The sequence below is a fragment of the Myiozetetes cayanensis genome, unplaced genomic scaffold (genome assembly GCF_022539395.1).
Source record: "Myiozetetes cayanensis isolate MyiCay16 unplaced genomic scaffold, myiCay2020 scf32, whole genome shotgun sequence".
Lineage (NCBI taxonomy): Eukaryota > Metazoa > Chordata > Aves > Passeriformes > Tyrannidae > Myiozetetes > Myiozetetes cayanensis.
The window spans coordinates 2,679,576-2,705,640 of NW_026087544.1; the positions used below are offsets into that span (position 1 = coordinate 2,679,576).

The 26,065-nt window shown below is 51.8% G+C and overlaps 1 protein-coding gene across 2 annotated transcripts in view; it reads right to left on the reverse strand.

Annotated features, from left to right (window-relative positions):
- Window positions 1–26,065, reverse strand: part of PLXNA2 (plexin A2) — a 163,944-nt gene that overhangs the window by 133,700 nt on the left and 4,179 nt on the right. The window contains exons 1-3 of one of the 2 annotated variants that reach the window (XM_050326689.1): window positions 23,323–23,341; window positions 9,045–10,299; window positions 8,152–8,334 (exon numbers count right to left, since the gene is read on the reverse strand). In XM_050326689.1, coding sequence (XP_050182646.1) covers window positions 8,152–8,334; window positions 9,045–10,232 — 1,371 coding nt within the window. In that variant the 5' untranslated portion in view covers window positions 10,233–10,299; window positions 23,323–23,341. Of the gene's footprint in view, window positions 1–8,151; window positions 8,335–9,044; window positions 10,300–23,322; window positions 23,342–26,065 lie in introns of those variants that run through there. The other variant, XM_050326688.1, reaches the window with a different exon arrangement.

Here is a 26,065-nt window from a genome sequence, read left to right on the forward strand (position 1 = left end):
CCATGTATCTCTCCCCTAGCCCGTGGATGTGACTCGCCCTGTACCACATCAGCAGCATCTGAGATTGCTTTGAGGCACATCTAATGAATGACCATCATCCTCCAGCCTACAGTGAAGGGGAAAAAAACCCCACAACCAAAACCTAAAGGCATGGAAAGGCTGAATGCAGCAGTGTGAATGCAAGGGGATGGCTGGGAGAGAGCCAGGGGGTTCTACCACTGCTGGTAACAGCAGCAGACACGCTCAGAGACTTAGTATTTTATTGTTACTTTTGTCCAAGTCACAGCCAGGAAAGCCCTTGACCATTCACAGACCCCAGGGAATGTCTCTGGTGCAAAATTCCCCTGGGTGCTGCACTCCCCAACCTCAGGAGCTCCTTAGAGCAGGCAGGGGTTTCCTCTCCCTCTGTTATTTCCAGGCTGGGCTGCAAGCTGAGAGCTCCCTGAAGGGCTGGGAAAAGGCAGGGTTTGCCTCTCCAAGCATGTCTGCAGGGATGGAAAAAGAGGGTGATAAAAGGCAGGGGGAGGTGGGGAGCCCATGCATCACAACAGGCATAATGGACTCGTGCTGATATAGGGACTGGCCACGTCCAGTGCACGCCTGCCCAGCACATCCATAAATATCCGGCAGATGCTCCGGTGATGGATTTGCCAGTGGCACACCAGGCAGTATTTTACAGCCCTGCTGAGGCTGTCGCTGTCCTGCCCCGCAGCAAAAGGCAACAGCACCAACAATGGGTACTAAACTTGATTAGGGCACTGAGGAAATACGAAAGGTGGCATCAGTCAGACACCCCGGGAAAGCCCAACAGCAATCCCAGTACAAATTGTGCTGCTTTTCCATAGCATTCCCCTCCCTTCTTGTCCCTAAATCCCAACCTTTTTGCAGCAGCAGCAGCTCAGGGGCTGTGCCAGTGCCCAGGACTCTTCCTGCAGATTCCCCAGTCTCTCCCAGCACATTTGTGGTTTCCACATTTGTTTTTACTGCCTTGAGGAGGCATTTATAGAGGCAACACTGCATGGTCTTCTCACAGTATTTCTTGCCACCCGGGGATTTAAGATCTTACAAATGGACCAAAACCTATGTTATTTTGACCTCTGAGGATTTTAAAAGCCTGCAGGAAAATATGTACATAGTAAAGAAAGCATGAACTTCTTGACTCATAAGTAGAAAGGCAAGAGTCCAACAGTGCCCTACCCCCAAAAACCAACAACATCCAGAAAGCAGCAACCCCTTCAGATTTACACTCAGAGGAGAGCAAGGACAGCCAAGAAAATAAAATGAATTCACAAAATAGTTTGGTATTTTCTGATATTTTTCACCAAGATCACTTCAAGAAGAAACTCATTATTGAACGAGATGAAAGCGTGGCGGAACGGAGGAGGAATAACTTCTGCCTCACTTCATGCTCATAAAGGAGATAATACCTCTCAGACAACGTGTGGGGATTAATTATCTTCCAAATATGCCAAAGGAAAAGAAAAAAAATCCCTTGGTTGGATGGGGCGCTGAGCAACCTGGTCTAGTTGAAGGTGTCCTTGCTCATCACAGGGGGTTGGACCAGATGGCATTTAAAGGTCCCTTCCAGCCCCAACCATTCCATGATCTGGGAGGCAGGATGTATTCCATGCAGGAGCCTGTCCAGCCTGCACTAGCTCCACTTCATTTAGAACTGAACAAAACGTAACCGCTGCCCTCCAAAATCCCAAGTTTGATTTTTCAAGGTGCCTGAACCTGCGTAAGACCCACAGTCATCCCCATCTCCCGAGCCAAGAAACAAGATTAAAGCAGACTCGGAGCCCACCTGGCTCCATTTCACATCCACAGCATTTCCTGAACACCTGCCCCTTGGCTCTCCAGCAGCTATAAAAATATGTGCCAACTTCTCAGTCTTTTTCTTATTTTACTTGCTCTGGCAGGCAACAGATAACAGAACCAGGGAAGGGATGTTGGGAGAAGAAGAGACCAATTTCATGCCACTAAGAAGGGGCAGGGACACTCCTGAATGCTCAAAACCAGAGTCTAGAGGGACTTGGCAGCTCTGCCCCTTCTCCAGCCCCAAAACACATACATCAGTGCTCTCCTCTGGCTGCCATCACTTTTCATATTCCCTGGCACAAATTCCAATTAAAAAGTAAGACTCCAACTTCTGTCTGTGAACAATAACAAATGGAAGGGACCACCGAGCATCTTGGGGACCTGTTTCTGAGGTCAAATTTGGACTGCACCTTCTTCTACACAGATGGCAGCAAAGGGGAATTACCTTCTGAGTCTTGAAAATCCTCGTTTGGGAGGAAAATCAATCCTTGCTCCTCCAGCCACACCAGAGCAACCACCAGCAGTGCAGTACTAAACAAATACCCCCTTATTTCGCATCCTAGGGCAAGAAACAGAGACTTGGTTCTCAGACCTTTCAATTCAACAACCTCTTCAGTCAAATAAGAACCATCTGTCATTCCCACCTCTGCCGGGACGTGGAGATCTGTGCCCTGAGAGTGATGGAATGACCATGGATACAGCAAAGCCCCTGAGCTGACAACCTACAGCTAAAACCAGGCCTCCTCTTTGAAAGGAACCTGGAATGGATGATTTTCATCCGTTCAATAACAGCCTGATGTCCTCTTGGCTTCTCCACACGCTGATGCAACGGAGTTTTTCCTGAAGCGCTACGGAATGCGCGTGCGGGGGCGATAATAAAGGGTAAATTGAAAGGATGAGATAACCATCCATAGAATGAAGTCATTTAAGGACAGGTTCGGACATATATATATATTTCATTGTGAAAGACCTATTTTATTCCCCGCTAATGGAACGGATTAAATCAGCCAAGCTGAATAAAACTATCACGTCCCAAGACGTAACAACACACTTAGAGCTCCCGTGGCTGCAGAATTCGATCAGTTGCTGCTGCCCCTTGGAAAAGTGGAGGTTGGGAGCAAGGACAGACATTGCACCACACAGCCAGGGATTCAACAGGTGAGCAGGAGAGTGTTTCCATCGTGAAAATGAGTCACAGCACTTCTCTGTACAACTTCTCCTGCAGGCAGATCCCAAGCAGCTCTTTGGGGGTGACCTTCCCTGCTGGGATGGATTGGAGCCATGTCCAGTCGGGACAGGGTGTTACAGGGGTTCAGAACAATGTCTGATTCCCATTTATCCAGGTGTGATTTGAGATGGAAACGCTCTCCTTCACCTCAGGGCACCCGAAACAACCACGCCTGGGCTCTCACCTGGAGCACTAAAGTTTGCACCTCCAGCATCTCCAAGATTAAATCCTTATCACCACTGAGCAACTCACTGCTGGGTGAAAACCAGGTACAACGTCACTGTTCCTGCTTTTCCCTCACATATGCCACCCAGGAGCACTCCCAGCTCACGGGAAGGCAGGCAGGGCTGCGGGAACTGCACGTTTCCAACAGCCAGCGTAAACAGCGCGATGGCAAAGTAACACCTGGACGGCACTGTCGGACACAGACGAGACATTTATTTATTCCTGATCACAAACAACGTCCTCCATCAGCAAGGGCACTTCACTGGTTTATCAGATCTAATAAGGAACAGACCTCTCGGGATGAAACACGAGATTGATTTTCGGCGGTGAGCTCTGCTGCCATCGCAGCCACCGCGCTCAGCCAGCACGCACAGGGACAGAGGGCTGAGACAGCACTGGGCAGGAGGAAGAAACGGGGAGATTTGCATGAAGAAGGGGGAGATGAGATGCAGTGGAAACAAGGCAACAGCAGCCCTTCAGATGGAGGGTTGTTCTTTTCTCCCTGCAATCCTTCTCTCCCCCGCTATGGATCTCAGGAGCAGCAAACTGCTGGGAAGTTTTAAAGGCAACTCCTGCACAGTTATTGGGAAACCTCCAAGCTGGACCCACCCCATGCATCTGCCTGGCAGAGGAGCCCCTCTAAATATAGCAAGTGTAATTTTCACATCAGTCTCAGCATCTACCAGGCAAACCACATTAACTGAGTTCCGTGGGTGCCGTTTTCCATCAGGAAAAAGACAACTAGCACAGCAGTGCTTAGCTTGAGGCCCTATTAATAGCAGCCCTAATTATATGGCTGCAAATTTAATTCATAGCAATGATTAGTGTCAAAATCAAAGGCATCACACATCAATATTGATGGAATTGTATGAAGCCCATAAACAGAACAAGCAAGCTGACACATCTGCCCCCAGCACTTAGTTGCTGTTAACTGGTGCATTAATGTCCCTTCTAATTTTGCTCCGTGGAAATTGTTTTATTGGTGGGATCCACAATTCTGAATGGTAATGTCCCTAACATGATCCCCTTCCTCTCCCCAGCCAGGAAACTGAGGTGCTTTGGAAGGAGAGCTGCAGGAAGAGCTGCATCCCACCTCCCTGTGCTTTACCCAACAGGCACCATCAGCACTTCTGCTTTTCCCCCACGTGGATAAAGCAGTGGATACTCAAAACAGCAGGAGCACGTGTGGGGTGTTTTGGGGGTGCAGACATTTCATACAGGACATGCACTGAGTGACCCACAAGTCCCCCTGAGCCCTCACAATGTACAGGTGGGTTGCAAGATCCATTGGTTCACCCTTCTCCCTTCAACAGTAGCCAAGGACAGGCAAAGCACAAACCAGAACCACCAGTTGCATGAGGAGCAGCTGACCAGTCTAGCTCAGCCACAGCAGGTACAAGCCCACCCTCCACCTAAACACAAACCCTGACCCCAGCAAGTGCTCTGCTTCCCTGCAGGGACAATGCCAGGTTCACTGATTTATCTGATATTATTGATTTATTCGTCACAGCTCTGGTACCAACACCCCTCTGGTGCAGCTCTGTTGATCCCACAGACTCCACGGGACCTGCCCAGGCTGCCAACATCGACTGGAACCCCTCAGGGCTCCAAAACCAGCAAAGCAAGAGGTGAGCTCAGGCTGGGAAAGCTGCCAGCCCTGCCACGGGGCTCTGCACCACTTCCCAGCAGACAGAGAACTTCTTCCTTCACACCCCAGCCAGCACTGGCTGCTGGAAGGAGCAGGGAGGGGCTTCAGATGTACCCAGGAAACAGGGAAAAAGGTGAAGCTGGGCAACACAGGTTTGTAGCAGAGTGCAGGTAGGGATATCTGGGGCTTGGGGACCTTCAGCATTCCAGTCCTTTGGAGGAGAGAGGCTGATGCAGCAGCAGCTGCTCTCCCAAGCACTGTGGCAGGAGCAGTTGGGTGAATGGCACAAGGACATCAGTGAGATAACACAGCGTTTTCAGTAAGGAATTCTCACTGGGGAAGCACAAGCAAGTTTGAAACATTTCAGAGCTGGCTCCCTGACTTTGCTCCAGCTACACTAAAGTGTCTTCTCTGAAACCCCAGACTGAGGACCAGCTTGTTTGCAAAGGAAATCAGCAGCTGTGGGTGAGGGAATAGGTGTGATGTAGCTTTCAGACATTAATTGTGTGGGCAGATATGCAGTGGGGGAGGATATGAAGGAGATCAGGTGGATAAGATGTCTATCCACAGATCTCTGGCACTTAGAGAGGTGTGTACATTTTTACCATCCTCATTTCACAGATGGGAGAGAAGAGATATGGAAACAGTCCTGAGCATCCTGAGCACTTGCTGACATCAAGACATGTCTGGTCTTGGAACAGGCACAAAAAACTGGAGACAACTTGTCAACTTCCCACCAGGTCTGCAAATGCCTCCTCTGCAGCGAGAGCCCCACGAGCCCCACAGTTCAGTGCAAAGCTGCTTCCTACGCCTCACCTGGCCCCTCTCAGGCCATGCAAAAGATAATCCCACGTGTCAAACGAAGAAAGAGTTGCTGAAGGTGTAGACAGGACAACCAGAGTCAGGGAAAAACAACATCCTCAGCCCCACAGCAGGGAGGACAGGACCGTGATTGTCCCAGTTAATAATGGGGGGGAAAGAAACCCCTCAGCTGCAGGCAGCTCTGGGACACGGTAAACAAGGGCAGATGCCACGAAAGCCTGGCTGTAGTGAATGTCTGGAATGAATTTTCTCCAGAGATGGACCAGTTTTCTTCCAGCCAGGTGAAGGATTCCAGGTGAAGAGCCCTCCCTCTGGACAGCGGAGCATGAATAGATTAACTTTGCATCAAAAGGGTGTTCAGTGTAGACTAGCACGAGGAATTAAACCCTGCTGAAGACGCTGCTTCTTCTGTAATCCTACATAATTCATGGAACAGGACTGTGAATACCTCGTGTGCAGGCACAGGCTGTTTGCTTTTACTGCCTCTAAATGAGGTAACTTCCCTCTCCCCCCCAAAAAAAACCCCCTGCAAACAGTGAGCATCAGGCTGCCTGGCTGGCTCAGAGCTTGGCATGTGCATTTGTGATGTGCTGAGGGCTCCTCTTCCATCCATTTAGCTAAAAAAAAAATCCTGGCTCTCCCCTGTGCCACGGCAGGGGGAGCAGGGAAGTGAGGGGCTCTGCTTACAAACCCTCTCTCCCCCACGTTCAAAATTGCCCCACTGACACTCGAGAGGCACCAGGGAGGCACCTAATTTACTACTACTCAGCACTTGTAAAGTGCTGAATGAATATTAATGAACTGATGTAATTAAAATGATGCAGACATTCAAGTGTAGTATCTGCCTGTCCTTGTATCTTCCTGGATAGATGAGGAAGAAATTCCCTGCTGCTTAAGGACACAAAAAATTAACAGCCTGCTGTTGATTACATTTGTTAACTCTTTCCCTGGTATGAAGAAGCAGGGTCTGCATTTTAGCAGGTTCACCTAATGCTGTCATTTATAGCTGAGGTTGATTTGAAGGATCTCAGCTTTCCAGAGCAGCATCTCTGAGGCTGGATTTGCTGGAGCTGGATCAGACTTCTGCACCCACTGACAAGCTGGATTCCAGCTGCAGCTCCAGCCCTAAAGACCAGCAAGGGTCTCACAACCCTCTGCTTACACCCCAAGGCCAATTCCACGCTCCTTTTAAATATGGAACTCCTGAGAGAGGTCCCTTCCAGGTCAGAATATCCTATGATTTGATGATGCAGAAGTGGGGAAATCCCAGCTGGACTTTGAAATCCTAAAACTCATTCGAGGCCAAGTTGGACAGGGCTTGGAGGAACCTGATCTAGTGGAAGGTGTCCCTGCCCATGGCTTAAGCTTGGTGAGCTTAAAGTTTCCTCCCAAACCATTCTATGACTTTTAACTGAGCCCCCCCAAACCCCTCTGCTGGGGGAGGGAACCAGCAGGAGCATCTCTTTGCCCTGGGCAAGCAGCACCAGTGCTCTTGATGAAGAGGGCAAGGAATGTTATTTTCCAGGACTGATCAATCATCCAACTGTCAGCGGGGAGAGCAGGAGGTAAGAGGCAGAGGGAAGCAGTAGGACTTTGCCCTGAGGCTTGGTTCCAAAAGCAGCCAAGTTAACCCATTCCCATCTCTCCATGGCCAAACATTCTGCCACCATCAGCAATTTTGCCACCACCAAAAGCTTTCTAACAACTCAGTCTTTTAAACAAGTTGCAGAAGGGTTGCTGGGAGACAACTCAAAACCACTGCAAGATTTCCATCAGAGTGTCAAAAAAGGAGGAATGATCCAAGACCTTGGATACAGCATGCTGAGGTTCACTGAAATTCCAAGCCAGCTTCTCACTTTTCCCTTATCAGACTGGCCCATTATTGCCCTGGTGATTTCTGCATCAGCCCCACAAACACACACCACAGGCCACTGAATGATAAAGTGCAAACATCCCAGACAAACAACATGTCACACACAGGCAGGCTGTGCAGGAGGAGCTGGCTGGGGCTGAGACCCCCATTACCCTGCTGCTGCTGAGGGAACTCCCTGGCTGGAAGTGCAGGAAGGTGCCCTCAGCCCATGCAAGGACATGGTCTGGAGCTGGAATGCCACAGAGCAACAAGAACTGCCTGTGCCTCCAGGACCATCCTGCAGCACCTTTCCCAAACCTTGGCACTCCAAAACAAACCACAGCAACGCCCCTCTGTGCTAACAGCGCTGAGGGATGAACTCTGCCTCACCAACAAGGCTCTTTTGTGACCCAGACCCTGCAATTCCTGCTCCTCACTGACTCCCAGCTTCACACTGGGAAATGCTCACGAGACACAGCAACAGCAACGCACGTCAGACTCCCCTGCCAGAGAGGAAGAACAGACCCTGTCTCTCTGAAGCCACAGACACGAGCTTACCTTCTTCAGCTTGCCACTCTTGGTGCCCACGAACACCACGCTGTAGCCGTTGTAGACGTAGGAAGCCACGGAGGTCATCCTGTCGCGGCTGGAGGTGAAGAGCGTCACCCCGTCCACCGGCGTTGAGCCCCCCAGGGGCTGGTTGATGTCGAGCCCACAGAAATTGTCGTCGATGGGCACTGGCTGGAAGGACAAGGTTTGGGAAGGTTGTGAGTGAGGCAGAGCACAGGGCAGCCCCAAAACCTCGGGGTCACGCGGAGGGGAGCCGGCGGTGCCAACCCCTGCCAGCATCAGCCTCCTTCCCCAGTGGCTTGTTCCCTGCCCTTTGTCATCCCTTCCTTTCACTGTCATCACCAGCTGCCTGGTAAGAACATGTGCTGAAGGGGAAGAGCACTACAACTGTTCTGCATTCAGGGAAACTGAGGCACAGAAAAAATTTATCCTATTCACAGAATCACAGAATCAGCTGGGTTGGAAAAGACCTCCAAGATTATCAAGTCTGACCCTTGATCCAGCTGTGCCATGGTTCCCAGACCGTGGCACTAAGTGCCACATCCAGTCTCATCTTAAAAACCTTCAGGGGTGGAGAATCCACCACTTCCCAGGACAGCCCATTCCAGTGTCTGACTACCCTCTCTGTAAAGAATTTCTTCCTAATATCCAAGCTAAACCTCCCCTGGCAGAGCTGAAGATCCAGCCCTCTTGCCTTACTGATAGTTGCCTGGGAGAAGAGACCAAGCCACACCTGGCTCCAACCTCCTGTCAGGGAGTTGCGGAGAGTGATGAGGTCTCCCCTGAGCCTCCTCTTCTCCAGGCTAAACAGCCCCAAGCAAGCTCGGGGGTTGATCCCAGCTCTTGAGGGCCACCACAACCAACATCCAGAGCGTCCTTACCGCTTTAGTGCACTGGACATCCTTCCCCAGCAGCCAGTTGAGCTCCAGGTTGCCCTCCCCCTGGTAGCAGGACTGCAGGCGGTCCTTGATCTGGGCGTTGACGGTGCGAATGGGGAAGACGCAGAGCGCGGAGTCGTCGGGCGGCTGGTGGTACTGCTTCTGCCCCTTGGAGAAGATGGCAAAGAGGACGTCCTCCTGGGCGGTGATGTTGAGGGACTTGGCCAGCACGTCCCCCGGCTTGGAGAGGTACGCTGCCTGCAGCAGGCGGTACTCCGTGTCGCCCTTGACGCAGCCGAAGGGCAGAGACACGTAGGAGTGGAACTTGGGGTCGTCTTTGCAGAGCCGGACGATGCGAGAGGTGTAAAAGAGGTCGCTGGCGGAGTTGATGGAGACGCCCTCGGGGGTCTCCGGCTGCACAGTCAAAAAATACACGAAGTTGCCGCTGGCAAAGCCGTAGATGTAGAAGATGTCGAAGTGCGAAACGAGGGCCAGGGTGTCTGAGGGGATTTTGATGAGGGACGAGACAAAGTCACTGTGGAGCTCATAATCCAGCATTGCCGACGACTCGGGGTCCCGGGGGAGCTTGCGGCTGGAGAGGGTGGGGAAATAATCCTGCTTCCCGTCCACGGCCGTGCCGATGAAGAGCTTCCCGTCCTCGCCCTCCGAGCGCACGATCACGCCGTACATGGTGCCCGTCTTGTTGACGCTGGAGAGGTAGTGCTCCTTCTTGTGGGAGGGCTCCACCAGGATGAAGAGGTCATCGAGGCGCAGCAGCTTGCAGACCCCCTGGTAGAGGCTGCCACAGGCCAGCAGCCGGTTCTCCGAGTAGTCGATGATGAGCAGCTTGTTGACGTTGTTGGTGAGGGTGAGGATCTCGCTGCACGGCTGGACGATGAGGGGCGGGTAGCAGGATTTGTTGTCCTCCTCGGGACCGGTTTTGTGAGCCACCAGAATGGTCAGGTTACCCGAGAGCTTGTAGACCCTGTTGATAGCCCCAACGTAGACTGCTCCGGTGCCTTGGTGCACGGTCAGGTGGTTGAACGTCCAGTCCCGGTTCTCGGAGTGGAAAGTGCTGAACAAGGCATTGCTGGACACGCTTCGGGAGAGCGACGCCAGGAAGAGACAGAGCAAAGCCACTGACCAGCCATCAGAGTCCAGTGCCCGAGGCCAGTTCTTCCTCTGATCCATCCTGGGAAAGGCAAACTCCGCGTTCCCCGCGCGTGTCCTGAGCCCCGGCAATGTCCCTCACATGGTTCTGAGGAAAGGAAAGAAGCACACAGAGAGAAGGATTAGATCCAGTGTGCCCTGCAGATAAAACTCAGAGGAGGCTTTCTAATTACACAGTCCTTGAGATAAAGTGAGGATGTCTCTGAGCGCAACGAGAATTAAGCAGGTCTCCCAACTTACTGGTGAGCAGTTCAGGCTTGATGTTTTGCCACTTGGTTCAGCCTCTGCATGTTAATTTGTTGTGTGGTTTAGCTGTTTATAACAGCCATGGGAGGGGATAATCAGCTCCAGCCCAAGACAAAGCCCGCAGCTCACACACCCAGCCATCCATCTGCAATCTTGGCTAAAAGGATGTCTCCTGCAGGGTGTGTTGTTGGAAGCAACAGAGGAAATAAGAGGTGTTTTCTACCTTTAAAGCCCTCTCTGATTTCACTTGGAAAACTGAGGAAGAAGTTTTCATGCAGCCAAGTTCATTGAGCACACACACACACACCAAAGGCACCAGCATCCCCCCTCCATCCCAGAGCCAGAAGTACCTCAAGCAGGTGCTTTTCAGGCAGAAACTTCTCCCACCTGTCACAAAGGTGCCAAAAAGCAGCTGCCACCGAGCTGGGAGCATGTGGTTACATCAGCCACCAGCAGCACCATGACTACCAATCTGGGAGACAAATTCCCTGCTCTAACAAAACTTGCAGGAGATGACTGAAAGCTACACAAAGAGACAGCTTGGACTCTGGGTCCAGAAGACCCAATGCCAATCAAATTATCCATGTGCCCTTTCTGATAGCTCTGTGGAGAACAGTCAGACACAGTCTCCTTTGACTGATGTGTTTTCACCTATAAAGAAGAGGTAAGTCTCGAGCTGGAAACATCTGCCCAAAATCTATGTCAAAATGAGGCACAAAAACAATCAGGTTTTGTTCTTGTTTTGTTTTTGTGGTGATGCCAAAGCACCCAGACCTCATTGGGGCCTGAGGGATGGCTGGAGCCCTGCTGATCCCTACCTACCCCCATCCTCCCGGCTTGCACAGGCAGCTGCCAGGCTGAATTAGGAATCACCAGGCTGGAATTTCCTTAGGAAGCATGTGCTCGCCTTGGAGACGCTCTGGCAGCATGAGGCATGTTTACATCAGAGCTCTCCACCCGCCCTTCCGCTCAGCACGCGCCCAGGCAGACACAGGAGCTGCTGGAGAGGACCCTTGTAACCCTCTGCCCCCTCCACCTCGTCACCAGCACCTCTGCTGAGCTGGCAGACTCCCCTTTGCAAAAATATGGATGGTAAAGACAAACCAAATCCCTGCATTTCCACACCTGTCTCATCTAAGGTGGGTCTGGCTTGGACCACCCCCGACAGCAGGTACTGGCTTGATTCCCAGCTCAGCCACAGACTTCCAGCTCCACCTTGGGCTCCCACAAAGCATCTGGAAGCAATGACAGCCCAGCACCCTGCACAGAGCAAAGATCAGCTCAGAGGACCACCAGAACAACACTGAGCTGGGCACCATGTGAGGGTTCAGAGAGCATTCTCTGTACCCTCCTTGTCACCAGAAATGTGCCTGAAGGTCACTGGATTGTGTCTCGTTCTTGTTATCATGTCCAGACCTGACTGTAAATTGTGTACCTGGCTTGACCTCAGCCTTGCTCATCATCACCATCATTATCAGTGAATGGGCTGGGTTGGAAATTACCTTAAAGCTCATCTTGTTCCACCCCCTGCCATGTGCAGGGACACCTTCCACTAGGCCAGCTTGCTCAGGCTGACCACAGGTATGTCTGACTGCATGGACTCAGAAAACCACCACAAAGTTCTCCTTTATGCCAAATTCTGCATTCCTTACGTGCTCCAGGCTGGACAGTGAAAGGAACCATTTCAGCCTACCCTGGGGAGAGACATTCCCCACCACCTCAGGGGGACACCAGCCCCAGGAAGAGGCTGAGGATGAGCCACCATTCCACCTGCCCTCTCTGCACTGAAGTCCCATCACCTCCCACCACAGCCACACAAGCCCCCAGCCCACACACAGGGGGACAAACCTGCTCCCTGCAGCTCTGCCCCCGTGCCCTGCCCTGTGTGCAAACACCCCCTTGCCCAGCCCCTGCTCAGCTGCCCTTGCCTGCGGGCACCCCCTGCTCTGACCCACGCAGATCTCTGTTTGGGTATTTCATATAATTCAGGCTGCTGAAAGCCCACACTGAGCTCATGAGCTCATGTCACCGAACAGCCGCTCTTTAGGCTTGTTACTGCCAGGAGCCGGAGACGGGTGTTCCTGAGAGGTGACAAAGGAGCTCTGTCCCTGGGCTGCACGTCTGCGTGCCACTGACAAGACAGGAGAAGGAGAGCGGTAATGGGTTTCTCATTCTGCTCAGGGATACATTTCCCCTGCTGCTCCTCATTGCCAGGCTCTTAATTCCCACCTTGGGCTGGGGCAGTTTCTCTCTCCCAGGGAGGACACGGATCCCTCGTGCAGTTGGGATGGTTGTGGCAGAAAACAGCTGCTCCCCAACATGCCACAGCAGCACCAGGGGGGACCTCCCAGCCCTCCCCTTTAAATTTCTGTGTGAACTTCCCCCCAAACTGGTTCTCTGAATGCAGAATCTTTCGACAGGGCACAAATCAAATGGTTCGCAAGGATCTGCTCAGAGCAATCTGCCCACGCCAGGGATGCTGGTGACCCGTGGTGGGCACCGACAATCTGATCTTGGGGCACAGGAATCTCAGAGCAGCTTTGCTCTTGGATGACATGCCAGAGGCCTCTGGTTCAAGGGAGGTCCTGAGAGATTCTGCAGAGAACAGGGAGGCTCTGCTGTGAAGCTCAGCACCCACAGCTTTCCTGTTCAGCATTTTCCAGTTTCTTAAAAAAGCTGTTCCGCTGCAAAGGGAGAAAACAACAGTGCAAGCTAGAAATAAGCACATTTAAATAATTACATTTCATGTGCATCTGTACATATGGGACAACAGCAGCTCTTCACTCTGACCACAGAAGTTTTGTATCTTTTTCAGCAATGTTTTCATCCAGACACAGTACAAATGCAGTGCAGGCTGGAGCTGCTGTGCAGCAGAGCTGTCAGCTGAAGCCCAACTTCTCTGCTGTGCCTTACAGTGAAGGTTTTGCAGAGTATTCGTGAACAGTCACTGCCAACGGCAAGAGAGATCATCCAGGAAGAAGAATCTGTGCTTTCAAACATTATCTGAACATGACAGAGCATGGCCACGAGCTGACATCCTACCCGAGTGCACTGGGAACGATGAGCCATCCCCGCATCTGTGTAAGCCCCAGGGGCAGCTCCTGCAGCTCCCGCTCCCCCAGGGCTGGAGGGAGACTTGTGGGTGCAGAACTGAGCAGTGCTCAGCCACACAGACATCAACCATCAAAGGAACCCTCTGCATGCAAGGTTTAGATCAGATATTAGGAGGAAATCCTTCCCTGTGAGGGTGGGGAGGCCCTGGCAAAGGTTGCCCAGAGAAGCTGTGGCTGCCCCATCCCTGGAAGTGTCCAAGGCCAGGCTGGACGGGGGTTTGGAGCCACCTGGACTAGTGAGAGTTGTCCCTGCCCATGGCAGGGGGATGGAACTGGATGATTTTTAATGTCCCTTCCAAGCCAAACCATTCTGTGATTCCCTGTATGGAGGAGTTTGGGGATGGCCAAACACCTGGGAAGTTAAACACCAGCAAAAGGGGAGAGTGGGCCATTTTAACTCCGATCTTTAAATACTATTTGATCATTAATTTTTATTTTTCTGCCTTTTTTTTTTTTTTTGGAAGAGAGTTTAAAACACAGCCTTAAAGGCAATCTGAAGCTATTAGTAACGCAAGGTGAAAGCGAGAGTAAATTCAGGGACACAATATAAACCCAAGCAGCTGAAAGGCCTCAATTAGGCTGAAAGGAGTTATCTGGTATTTAAATAATTATTAGATTGAAGGAATAATCACAGGTCTGAGCCGATTTTTTCCCCCACTGTCATCCTAATGGAGACTATAATATTATTATTCAAATGCCCATGATTCTCATTGAGGGGGGAAGAAAAAAGGGCTCATTTAATCTCCATGAGACAGGGCTTCGGGAGGCACGATTAGTCATTTCTCTTATTTCAGCTGTCACTCACTCACGGGCACCACAGTTTGTCATTAGTGGCATTTTGTTCACACCAAAAAAAAAAAATACATAGGCAAAAAAAAAAGAAGGGAAAATTAAAGCAAAAAAAACCCAAAAATAAGAATGTCCTGTGGAAAATGATGGATCAAAGGACCAATTTTGGTGTCACCAGTGCAGCAGCTGTGTTTGCTTGGCGGTGACCGTGTCTTTTCTTTTGGGGTAGGGTTGGTCTCGTGAGCAGTGATTTACACACAGCACCACTGTGCCCTCACTGGTTGCCTCTGCTCCATGAGGTCCTGCACTCCTGGGATAATATTCCATCCCCTCTGGAGGAGGCAGCTCCTCCAGGACACAGCAAAGCATCTGTGCCAAGCCCAGCGCCCTCAGTGACCCCGGAATGTGCACTGACCCTGCATCCTCATGATCCCCACATCCTCACCTCCACCCTCCCAGCCCCAGCATCCTGGTGCTGTGTGCTTTGCCCAAGCTGTCCCTTCTCTGTCCTCATCCCAGAGGCCACCAGGGTCCCCAACCACCCACAAAGGGAGAGCAGAGCGGGCGATAAAACCCACTGAGAGGCTTTTCTACCCTAAGGACACCCAGCCTGGGGGAGTTGTCTCACTGAATAAACCCTCCTGAAGAATAACACAGCCTGCAGGGACGGCGTGGAGGGGGGCAGGAGGCCCGTGATTGCTTTCTAAGCTGGGGGTGGATTGTGCCCTTTTTGCTCTTTATAGTCAAATAAGATTCATTGCTGGGAGCGGGGAGAGTGGCTGGCTCACGCACTGACCTCCCCTGCGGGTCACCAGGCTGTCAGAAGCCCCCCTAGAATTATCAGAAGGGTCACCAAAAGGGCAGGCTGCACTCTATAAACCAAAAGACAAGAACAAACCGTTTGGAACAAGCTCACCCTTGCACCAGCCTGACCCTTTCTCCTTGCACTGGCCCTGCATTGTAGCTGCCAGTGGGAATGAGGGGGAGAAAAGCCACGAGTTTGGCTATTTCTTTGTAGCAAGTGAGAATAAACCTGCTGGGTCCTCATCCCTGCTGAAGCCCACTGGGAATTTTCCCGTGAAACCTTTCCAACCACTGAAGCTGCTGCAGTGATTTATCCCCTTTGGAGGAGTGATATTCAAGACATATTTGTCAGCTATAGAGGAAGACCTCGCAATAATTAATATGGTTTTGGCTTAATTAGACAAAAGCTCGGAGCCAAACTGCCTGATCAAGGATTCTCCAAGCTCTGGGATGTTCCCAGCCCGGATCAGAGGTCTGGGTCCTCAGAACTGCCTCCCTGGCCAAGCCATCACAGGCAGACAAGCCCTGAGCTGCCAAATTCCCCGTTATCCAGCAGAAACCTGCCCACCCACTCACACAATTCCATTCCTGGCTCTCTGGATCTTCACCTCCTTCTCCAGGAAGAGAAGCCCTGGCACTTCCAGGCCCCGAGCAGAGGATTTCCTCAGCCATCCTGGAGCAGGGCTGTGGGGGAGCCCTGGAACTCATCCTTCTAAACCCCAGCAGCTTTCACCAGCCAGACACCAACCAGCCCAGAGTCTGACACCAACTGAAGTTACCAGCAGCTTGATGTGAATAATTACAGTTCTCCAGTGCAAAGCAACGAGGAGGGCTCCTACCACCTCTTATTTCACTTTTTTTTTTTTTTTCTAATAGTTTGACTCTTAACTACAATAAGAGCAGGTTGTAAATCACCAGCGAGGTGCCTGGAATCAGGCCCGAGGTTCCTCCACAGGTTCCTGCACCACAGGCATGATGAATACCAAGCTTTTCCTAAGGCATAACCTGAAACCCTGACCCCTTTTTTTTGGACCCAAATGCACCCTCATGCCTCACCCTGGGTGCTGCCTGTCCCTGCTGTGGTGACAACCACAGGCAGGAACTGTTCTGGGATCTGCGTCCCCGCTTCCCCAGAGCTGCTTATTCACAAGGATGGTATTTCACAGGCTTTCTGAGAAAGAGTTAAGAGGGCAAAATACAGTATTGTGATTATTGCTTCCTCCAGGCCTGGGACAAGGAAGAGGAGGGGAAGAACAGAACCCAGCCATGAAAAGGCATTTCCCTGATAACAAACACGATTGCCTGAATTATGCACAAAATTTGTTCACGTTGTCCAGACCTCAGATGTTGTTTATACAACGCACACTGTGCAAATCACCTCTTCCTCCCCCCCTCCGTCTCCTTCTTGTGCACACACCTCCCAGCAGATCCAGAGAAACAGAAAACCTCAGGAAGGGACCTGCTGTGAGCCCCATCTTTGCAACCACAGCTTGGAGGGCAAACCACAGCACCCTGCCCTGGGGTTACTCCTGGCTTCGTCCCAGACTTCCTGAACAAGCCTGGACAAGTCATGTTACTCAGCCTCAGTTGTTCCACTTGTGAAATGGGTATAATCCTTCCACACATGAGGCACTCAGATGTTCCATCCATGAAAAACCCAAAAGGAGGTTCCCAGAAATAAGCTGCTGTAGTAAAGGACGGGTAAGGCACTGGTTTGGCGCTTCTCCGTGTACCTCTACTCAAAACCTTTGATCACAGAACATCCTGAATTGAAAGGCACCCACAAGCATCAGCCAGCTCCTGCCCCCCAAGGATGCTGGAACACCCCTGCCCACTCAGCAAGAGGCATTTCCTTAACGCTGCCAAGCACATCCCTGTCTCCCAGGGAGCACTGGCTCCTCTGGCAAATCTAAAGCAGGACCACAGCTGTGTCTCCAGCGTGGCTCACCCCCAGCTGTGCCTTACAGCTGCAGTCCTTTAACCCCCCAACCCCAAAAAGGCGGCCACAAAAATTCATAATCAACCTCGGACACCAGAAATTAGACACCTTTTTTTCCTTTCCCTGTGCTGACACTTGACACCTGCTATCTGAGAAACCACAGCTGGCAGCTATTGAGCTTCAAGTACACTGCTGTGAAATAGCTTATAAATTACCTTGCATCAAGAGAGGTGCTGGGAAAAGAGGACTTTATTCACCAGGCAGTCCCTGAGGACAGACTCAAGGCTGGTGACAACATGACACACTGGAGCACGGAGCAGAACAGACCCTTATTTTCCTGGTTGCCTTGAAGTATGACACAAAGGGAAAATTTAACACTTCTGAAGTTTCATAGCTGGCTTGTTCGAGTTTTGGGAAGTCTCAGGTTCAGCCAAACCTGTGTAAACAGGTCACTGGCTTTGGGTAACGTTCAATCATAAAAGTTTCTGGCCAGAAAGCTGTGAGTCTATAATCCAGCCTCCTGCTGCAAGGACCAGCTGTTAAAACCATCATTCAAGAGATGTTTCTCTAAACTATCCTTAAGGACCCCCAGAAACAGAGTCCACAACCCCTCCAGGCAATCTAGGTTTAGCATGTGCCTCAGAAAGTGCTTTTTCTGGTTTCTTACCCAAGTCCTGACGGACTGAGGCTCATCCACCTCTCCACTGGTGCACCTGAACATCATTTGATTATTCATGGACTTTATTCCCAACAAAACGGAATTTAATGGATGGTGACCTTAGGTGCAAGCAGATTAAACGATTAAATGATTTGCCCAAGGCTAGTCAAAAGGTCCCAGTGGCAAAGCAAGGAGTTTTATCTCCAGAGCCTCAGCCCAGCACTCTCTCCCCAGGTGACATCCAGCTGCAGTTTATTACAAGAGAATATTACAGTGCAGCACGAGGGAGGATCACAGAGCGGCCACCGAACTGGAGGAGAAAAATAAGCAGCAGCTTCTCCTGGCCTCACTCCAAGTGCACCACAGGCAAGTGAAGAACCCCAGCTTCAAATTAAATGGGTCCCCAGCCACTCCATTAAACAGAAATCCTGAAACAGAAATCCTTTGGCTGTGCCAGCCCCGTACAGCGAGTGGTGTTCGTTATCCCCAACACTCCCTACGGCAGCCAGATGTATTTACACAGTAGCCACAGTGCTGTTACCTAAGTAAACCAGGAAATTGTACATTTGTTAAAATTAGGTTCTGAGATGCTGAATCCCCAACTGTGCAGCTGCAGATTTCGCTCAGCCAGCAGTGCTGGAATTCTTCAGAACACGCCACCGCCTCAAACACTCTGAGAGGGGTTCCCTGGCCATGGTGCTCCATGCCAGTGCAGGGTGGTGCTTATCCCCCATCCCACTGGGAGGGCAGGGCTGGCACAGCACCAGAACGGGGCAGGAGCTGGCAGGGTGAGAAGTGGAGGAACACACGCAGGGAGAGGTTCATCCCTGCTCCGAGCCCAGTGCCAGCTCACTGTTCCACCCCAGATTCCAACTGCCAGTCACAACACCGGCATCCCCACCACAAACAGAGGAGGAATTATCATTCAGGTACCACCGTGGGATGGCAAAGATTTGGAAATGCAGCACGCAACACAAAAGCCCTTGAATTAACAGGAAAACCGAAGCGGACAGGTTGATGCAGGAGAGAGGCCACACAGCACTGGAGAACCCTTCAGGGACCATTAACCAGCCCTTGTCAGGCCTGTCTTGGTGGAGGGGTGTGCTGGGGACTGCCCTCCCCACCAGCTCCATCAGCCACACAAAGGAAGCGCCTTTACCTCTCGAAGCCTCTTCACCCAGGGCTCCTGCCCTTCCAAGGGCATCACTGGGGGGGCTCGATGCAGCTTTTGACAGGGTTTTGAGATGAAACACTGAACCCTGGGAAGTGTAAAGCAGCTTCATCCCTGCCCAGCCTGCCTCACCAAGCACAAGTGACCATCACAGACGGAGCTTGTGGCCACAGGGACAGCAGCTGACTGCAGACAGCATCCCACCTGGGCATAAGGACCGGGGGGCTACCAGTGCTGGCAGCCAGGTGCCCTCAGCCTCGTGTTCTGAGGTCCAGCCAAGGGCCCTCAAAGCCTGGAGCCATCTCACCTCTGTCCCACCATCAATGGAACATCATCTCCTCTCCTACAGCGTTTGGATATCAGTGTCTACTTGAGAAAGTGGCTCTTTCCCACTCATCTGCTCCCTGCTCCTCTGCCCTGCTTTTCAATTTCAGAGCTCTGGCAGTTCACTGATTAATTCAAGCCTGTTTAATAACCCTTCTGTTTAGATGAAACAGGCTGTCTTGTTTTCTTTATTTTTAACACTAACTCTTGTTTCTTTGCTAAGGATCTCTGTCATTTAGAAACTTCTCTCTCTCCAGTCAAGCTGATAATAAGATGGAGAAAGCATCTGCTTACGTCCCCATCTGACATCAGCCAGAAGTTAGGAGGCTAAAGAGGGGCTGCACACTTTGATGGATAAGACATCCTGAAAGCCTGGGCTTGTCTTGCAAAATCAGTAGCTCCACAAGTCCCTGGATAGCTCAGAGCAGAGCACAAACAGCGGGGCCAGCTCCAGACAACACGGGTGAGAGGAAAGGACTCATGGGAGCTGGAGTACCCAAACTCCACACCAGGCTCATCCTACACCCTCTATGGGTGGAAAACTCGCCATAAAAACAAGAAAAAGCCTGGAAGCTGTTGCTGCTGCAGGCTCTGTCCCATGCTGTGCCCCCGGCACGGCAATCGATTGGCGATGGTCAGGCCAGCACAGAGCTCGCAGCTGCTCCCACCACCACCACTGGCCTCTCCCCTCTGAGGGACCCCACCTTCACTCTGGCACCTGCTCTGCCACGGCATCCTCATGCCAGAGGGTTCTGAGGCATCACGATCGCTGCCTGGCTGAGCCTTCTCCCTCCCACCCCTGTCCCATCCCAGCAGAGGTCCAGGCACAGGGAGTAACACACACACACAGGAGCCCAGCTCCCGATGGGAATGAGTTGGAGCCTCTCAGCTGTCTCCTGCCTCTGTGAATTTCAAAGCTGCACTTGTCTGTAGAGCAACTGAGTCATTTCCTTCCTATATCCAGCCTATCGGACTGGATCCAGCAGTGCCCGGAAAACAATAAATCCTTCAAGGGCTTGGAAGGCCATATTTCACAGGAATGCAGCGAGCCCGGCTGCCTGGAGAGCTCCTCACACACCCTTTCATTCAACACTGCTCTGGGGAAGCTGTCTCACCCTGGCCCTGGTCCCCCAGCAGGGCAGTGATCCCCATCCCAGACACCCCCAAATCCCGAGGGAACTGCAGAGCCCGGGTGTGGGACAGCACTTGGGATCCACCCAGACCAAGAGCACCTCATCACCCTGCCTGGACGCATCACTGAGGGGATGGTGGGCTAAGAACTGGCAGTGAAATCTCCTTGACTCCCTAAAACACACAGAGGATCTCAGAGGGAGAGAAACTTCAGCTGAATTTGTTGCAGGACTCCTTTGGCAGACCCAAAGAAAGCTGCAGCCATGAAGGATTTTGCTCTACCAGGGCAGGCTGTGAAAATACTTTCAGCTGGTTCAGTTTTACAAGAGCCCCCTTTACAACCACAAACTGGTCTTCCAGATGCCCAAAACATTCCTATGAAGCTCATAGGGATTGTGGGGACAAAGCCAAAACTCAACGGTTTGAGCCACCTGTGGTACCAAAAGCTGCAGAACTTCCACCAGAACAACAAGGTTGAGATGCTCAGCCAAAAAGCAGCTCTGGAGGAAACTGGTGATCCTGGAAAATCCAGGATCACTTCAGTGCCACTTCCATTGTCTTTTTATATGCCAGAGGCAAAGCCCAGCTGACTTACATTAAGATTCATAAGACTGTTAACCAAATGATCCCACATATATGAGAAAAAACTACTAAATTACAAGGAAATTAATAATGATATCCTCCTCAGCAACAAGATGGCTAAAGCAGATAATTTGCCCAAGTGTCATGTTTATAATGGGAATTTGCAGAGAATGAAACGGGAATTCTCAGGATTGAACAAATGAGGAGATATTTTGCTTTTTCTCGTGTTAAAATTTGTACTGTCTGTGATAAAAGCATTGAGGGGTTTTTTGAGATCGTGGGAGGAGAAGGAAATTAAGTCAGAATTGTTTGGTTTGCAATAGGTCTTTGCAGATTGAAAGGTGTGAGGGCAGGTTCAGGTAGGGAAGAGCTGCCCAAAGCCCTGTGCCAACACACTTTTATTAAAAGTAAAATAAATCTCATCTCAACAACAGGATTGACCATTTGGTTCTAGTCTGTGAGGAAGTGAATGGTTAAAAACCCAACACATATTGCTGAATTCACACTCAGAAGTGAAAAACTCCCCCTGCAAAGCCAGCCCAGTCCCACCCACCCTGTCACTCCTGAGGTTAAACCTCCCAGTGACCCAGTACCCTGGGCTGGGCTTATTTATTTATTGTGGGTTTTTTTCCCCAAACAAGTTATACAAACAAGTCCTTAAAAGAGCCTCTGCTTTTGTTACTTTCTGGGAATTTGTCCTGGCACTTCTCAGCTCAGCCCAGGACAAGCTGTGGCCACCTCGACTTCAGAGGATCCATGTGGTGGAACGGATGGGCCCGAATTGCCCCTGTCACACAATTTATGCCTTGAAAAGCTGAGTTACACAAGCACTTGTACCAGCACCTTATTATATCCCAGAGGACAAGCAAAAGGGGCTCCTGCCTCTTTCTTCCAGCGAACTCTGGAGTGTTTGCCCGTGCTCCTTGGTTGCTATGAGATTTTAAAGACAGCTTAAACTTGTTGCCACTGAACAGGCTTTGAACACAATTCCTGCTCCATGAGGCTCTTCAGTGGAGCCAAACACACCAGGGCAGTGATCAGAGCGGGGCTCTTCCTCGCTGCTGCCTCGATTAACTCCCTGGGAACTGCAGGGAAAACTTTCCAGCTAGGAGAGAAGAGCCTGCAGTGACGCTCTGGCTGCTGCAGCATCTCCCAGCCAAACAAATTACTGTGGATGGGTTGTTTGTCCATCTGGCCCTTCCAGCTTCTGTAACACAGTGGATGATGCCTCTGTAAGATTGATTTGGATGATGCCTCTGTCAGATTGATTTGGAAATACAGAGGGGCAGACAGCAGAAGTCAGAATTAATAGAAGGTTTAAGGCAAACACAGAAGCATTTCTCGTTCCAAGGTTAACTTGGAAAAGCTCTTACTGTCAATTTGTTTACTCCAGATTTATCACAGAATTCCAGAATGGTTTTGGTTGAAAGGGACCTTAAAGATCACCCACTTCCCATCCCCTGCCATGGGCAGGGACACCTTCCACTAGCCCAGGTTGCTCCAAGCCCTGTCCAACCTGGCCTTGGATGCTTCCAGGGATGGGACCTTTAATGTCCCTTTCCACCCAAACCATGTTGGGATTTTATGTTTTAGTTTCAGTGCAGATTTAAAACCTACAAGATGGCAAATTTTAAGCATAAAAATACTTGAGCCAGTTAGGAAGCCTCCAGGCACGCTCCCTTTTCCTCCCCACCTCTTTGCACTTCCATTAAAAATCAAAAGGAAATTCACAGGCTTTTTTGTTGTTGCTGTTTAAATAACATTACAGGCTGTGACATAAACCAGCAAAGGCAGGAAATATGATCATGAGGGCAGTGCTCCATCCTCTGCTCCTGTCACTGTGACTTTTTGGGGACTTGGCAAATGAATGAGTAAAGGAGACAGCCAGCGTGTTTTATGGAGTTGAACTGTAACATCCCTGTTAAGCAGCCAACTTACCATTTCTCTGCTCTGACACCAATAAATCTACCCAGCCACGGGGAACAAAGCTCTTCACACCAACTGGCCACATGTGAATCCCTCATATCTGGCTACCTGGGCAAGCACCCAGCCTGCCGGGATCTGCCATGCTCGCTGCTGCTTTGGGAATTCCCTCCCAGGAGTGGGAAAGGGCCCATTTCAGTAAGGTGACTTTGGAGGTTTTAACCCTGTTACCAACACACACACATTCACCACAGCACTGCTGATTCCCAGAATCTCAGCTTCCTACTCCCAGGGTAAAGAGCCACTCTGGACTCTGAAGAAAACCTTGCCAAGGTAAACCCCGAAATGGAGAAGCGAATCAAAAGAATTCAAAGCCTCCCTGTAACTACCAACTCGAGTACAAATTCCAAAAACTCGGCGCACAAACTCACTTTTTGGAAGCTCATTCCCAGGTGGACCAACCAAAGCAGGAACAACCCTTGCACACCTCCAGTGTGGCCACCCTGTTTCCTCCAGCGCCGCACACGAGGGATCGCTCCGAGCTCTCACCCGGTGACGCGAAACCGCTCCGGAGGAAGAGCTACACATCAATCTCCCCGGGAGGCATCTGTTCCCAGGCTCTCATGAGTCTGGAAATAACACGAGGAACTTCTTCCACGCTGAGTCAGGGCGTGACGGCGGCGGCTCCAGGACCGGCCGCGGTGGATCCGCTTCCTTCCCGGCGCGCGTCACGGGCGGCAGCCCCAGCGCTGCCCCGCAGCTTTCCTGTTTTCCCCACTGCTCTGAAGCTTCCCGAGACACAGGACAGGGAAACAGGGCTCTGGAGCCTGACACTGAGCTCCTGCTGCTGTTTTGCAAACGCTGCTCAGAGCCAGACAGGAGCTAGAAGCAAAATAAGGTGTTTCCTTTAACCTGCCCTGATGCCCACCAGGAATGGCCCTTCCAAGGACTATCACTCCAACACCAACCATCCTTTCAAGTAGGAAGATGGAATAGGAGTTGTCCGTATATCCTAGGGGGATTCCCCCCCCACATGCCAGCACCAAGCCCCAAGTCCAGGCCACAACAGGTGGGAGCCACTGGTCCAGCTCTTGGAGAGCCCTCCAGGTCACACAGAGGTGGATGCAGCTCCTCCTGCCTGTGCCCACTCCTCCAAACAGTCTCCTGCTCACATGGATTTTCCCTGGTATAAGTTCCCACAATGGCTTCTGCCAGAGCAGCACCACCTAGAGCAGCACCTCCCTGTGCTGCCACCAGAGCTGGTGGCTGGGCTGTGAGTGCAAGTGAAATGTTACATGGCACTGGCACCCACAGGGAGAGCTCCCACCGACCGCTGACCCAACAGCCACTTACCGCGCTCCGAGGCAGCCAGGAAGGAGCCTGCCCTTCCCGTGCCACTCCCAGCCCTGAGGCACCGGGCTCCTGCTCCAGCACTGAGCCCCCACCGTGCCCCCAGTCCAGCTCCAAGCCCAGCTCCAAGCCCCCTCCTCGGCAGCACAGCCGGCAGCTCCGGGAATGAGCCCTGAGAAGGGAACAGCGGCGGCAGCGGGAGGAGACGAGGTGAGAGGTCACTGTAATATTTACTCAGACATCACCTTTCACTTTTATGAAGTGGGGAAACGGTGCCGGAGCAGGAAAAGGGCTGTGAGGGACGTTCCTGCCTGGGAAGCCGCTGGAACACCAAGCTCAACACGCAGCCGGCTCCAGAGAGCCTGGGCCTGGCTGGGGCAGGATCCTCCACTGGACACTCAGACCCAAAAAACTGCATGGGGTTGGAGATGGGCTCAGGGCTCTTCCCCCCACCTCATTAGAGGAGTATTAGAGGGAATGGCTGGAGCAGGCAGGAGCTCTGCAGACCCTCTCCAGGTCTCCTGGGCTTCAGGAGACCCCCAGCCAGGCAGGAGCCCATCGCACAGAGGGGTCATCCCTGTGCACTGGGATGTTCAGGAGCTCACAGGAGACACGGAACATGGTGCAGAGGGTTAACATGGCATCAGCTGGATAGCAGAACTTCCACAGGGGACCTCTGTTTCTTGGAAGAACCATCTCCTTTAGCAAGTGGTGCGATGGAACCGAGCGTGCCACTCACACAGAGCTGCCAGCCTGGACAGTGGCAGGGCTGGTCCCAGGACAGGCTCAGGGTCCCCCTGTCAGTGCCAGGCAGGGAGGAGCAGCACTGGCTGCCACCCTGGCACAGGGGGCCCTGGCTGGCAGGGCTCTCCCAGGCTCACTATCACTCTGCCTTTGGAGATCATCTGGGCTTTTTTATAACGTGACTCTGATGCCTTTTATCTCCTGCTCTGAGTGTAATTTTAGCCCAAGCAAAGCAGGATTAAATTTTCATAATACGGTACATTTATCTGGCTTTTCATTCCCCCCCATCACCACCTCCCAGTTCGGTTTCACCCCAACAGAAGCTGCGATTACAGGGGGGAAACATAAGATGGGCTCTCTCCGATAAGCAGGGGAGGGCACCTCTTTCCCAGCACTCCATCCCTGGCAGCCCCTGCCAGGCAGCAGCCAGCACCCTGGTACCCAGCCTAGGGGCTGACAGCATCACTCAGCCCCTCTGAGACGCACAGATGGATCACAATTCCCACTCAAAACCACGCAGCAGATTAGGTACATCACTGACATATGTTGCGCTCGTGTGTTTGAGAAACTTGTGCTTTCTCGGTAACGTCCTTCTAGAGCAGCCTCAGCCCCACCAGAGCAGCTCCCAGCTTGGGTTCAGACACAGTGGGAAGAGGAGCCACAGGGACAAGGAGCAGGGAGAGGCAGCTACAGCCAGCCTGCCTTGGCCAGGAATGTCTGAAAAGCCCCCAGATCCTCCTGTCCCCCATCCAGTGCTGTGTTCAGCAAAGCTGGGGGTCGGAATTCCAGCCCCTGTACCCGGTCCTGCCGTCACCCAGAGGCTGCAGCTCAGCGCAGCTTTGCCAGTTGCTGGGCATACAGTTTCGATTTTCAGTTGGATCCAGAGGATCCCCTCTAGTGGGATGAGGAGGAATTTCAAGCCCACATCCCACTCCCATATCCCCCCCAGCTCTCTCTGTGCCAGCTGCGGGGCCCGGGGTGGGTGGTGGGCTGCCAGGGAGAGCCGGCTCACAAATTACTCACCCCATTTCCCAGAGCCATTCGGGGTGAAGCCAAAACCAGGCTGGAAAGGTGGGAAGA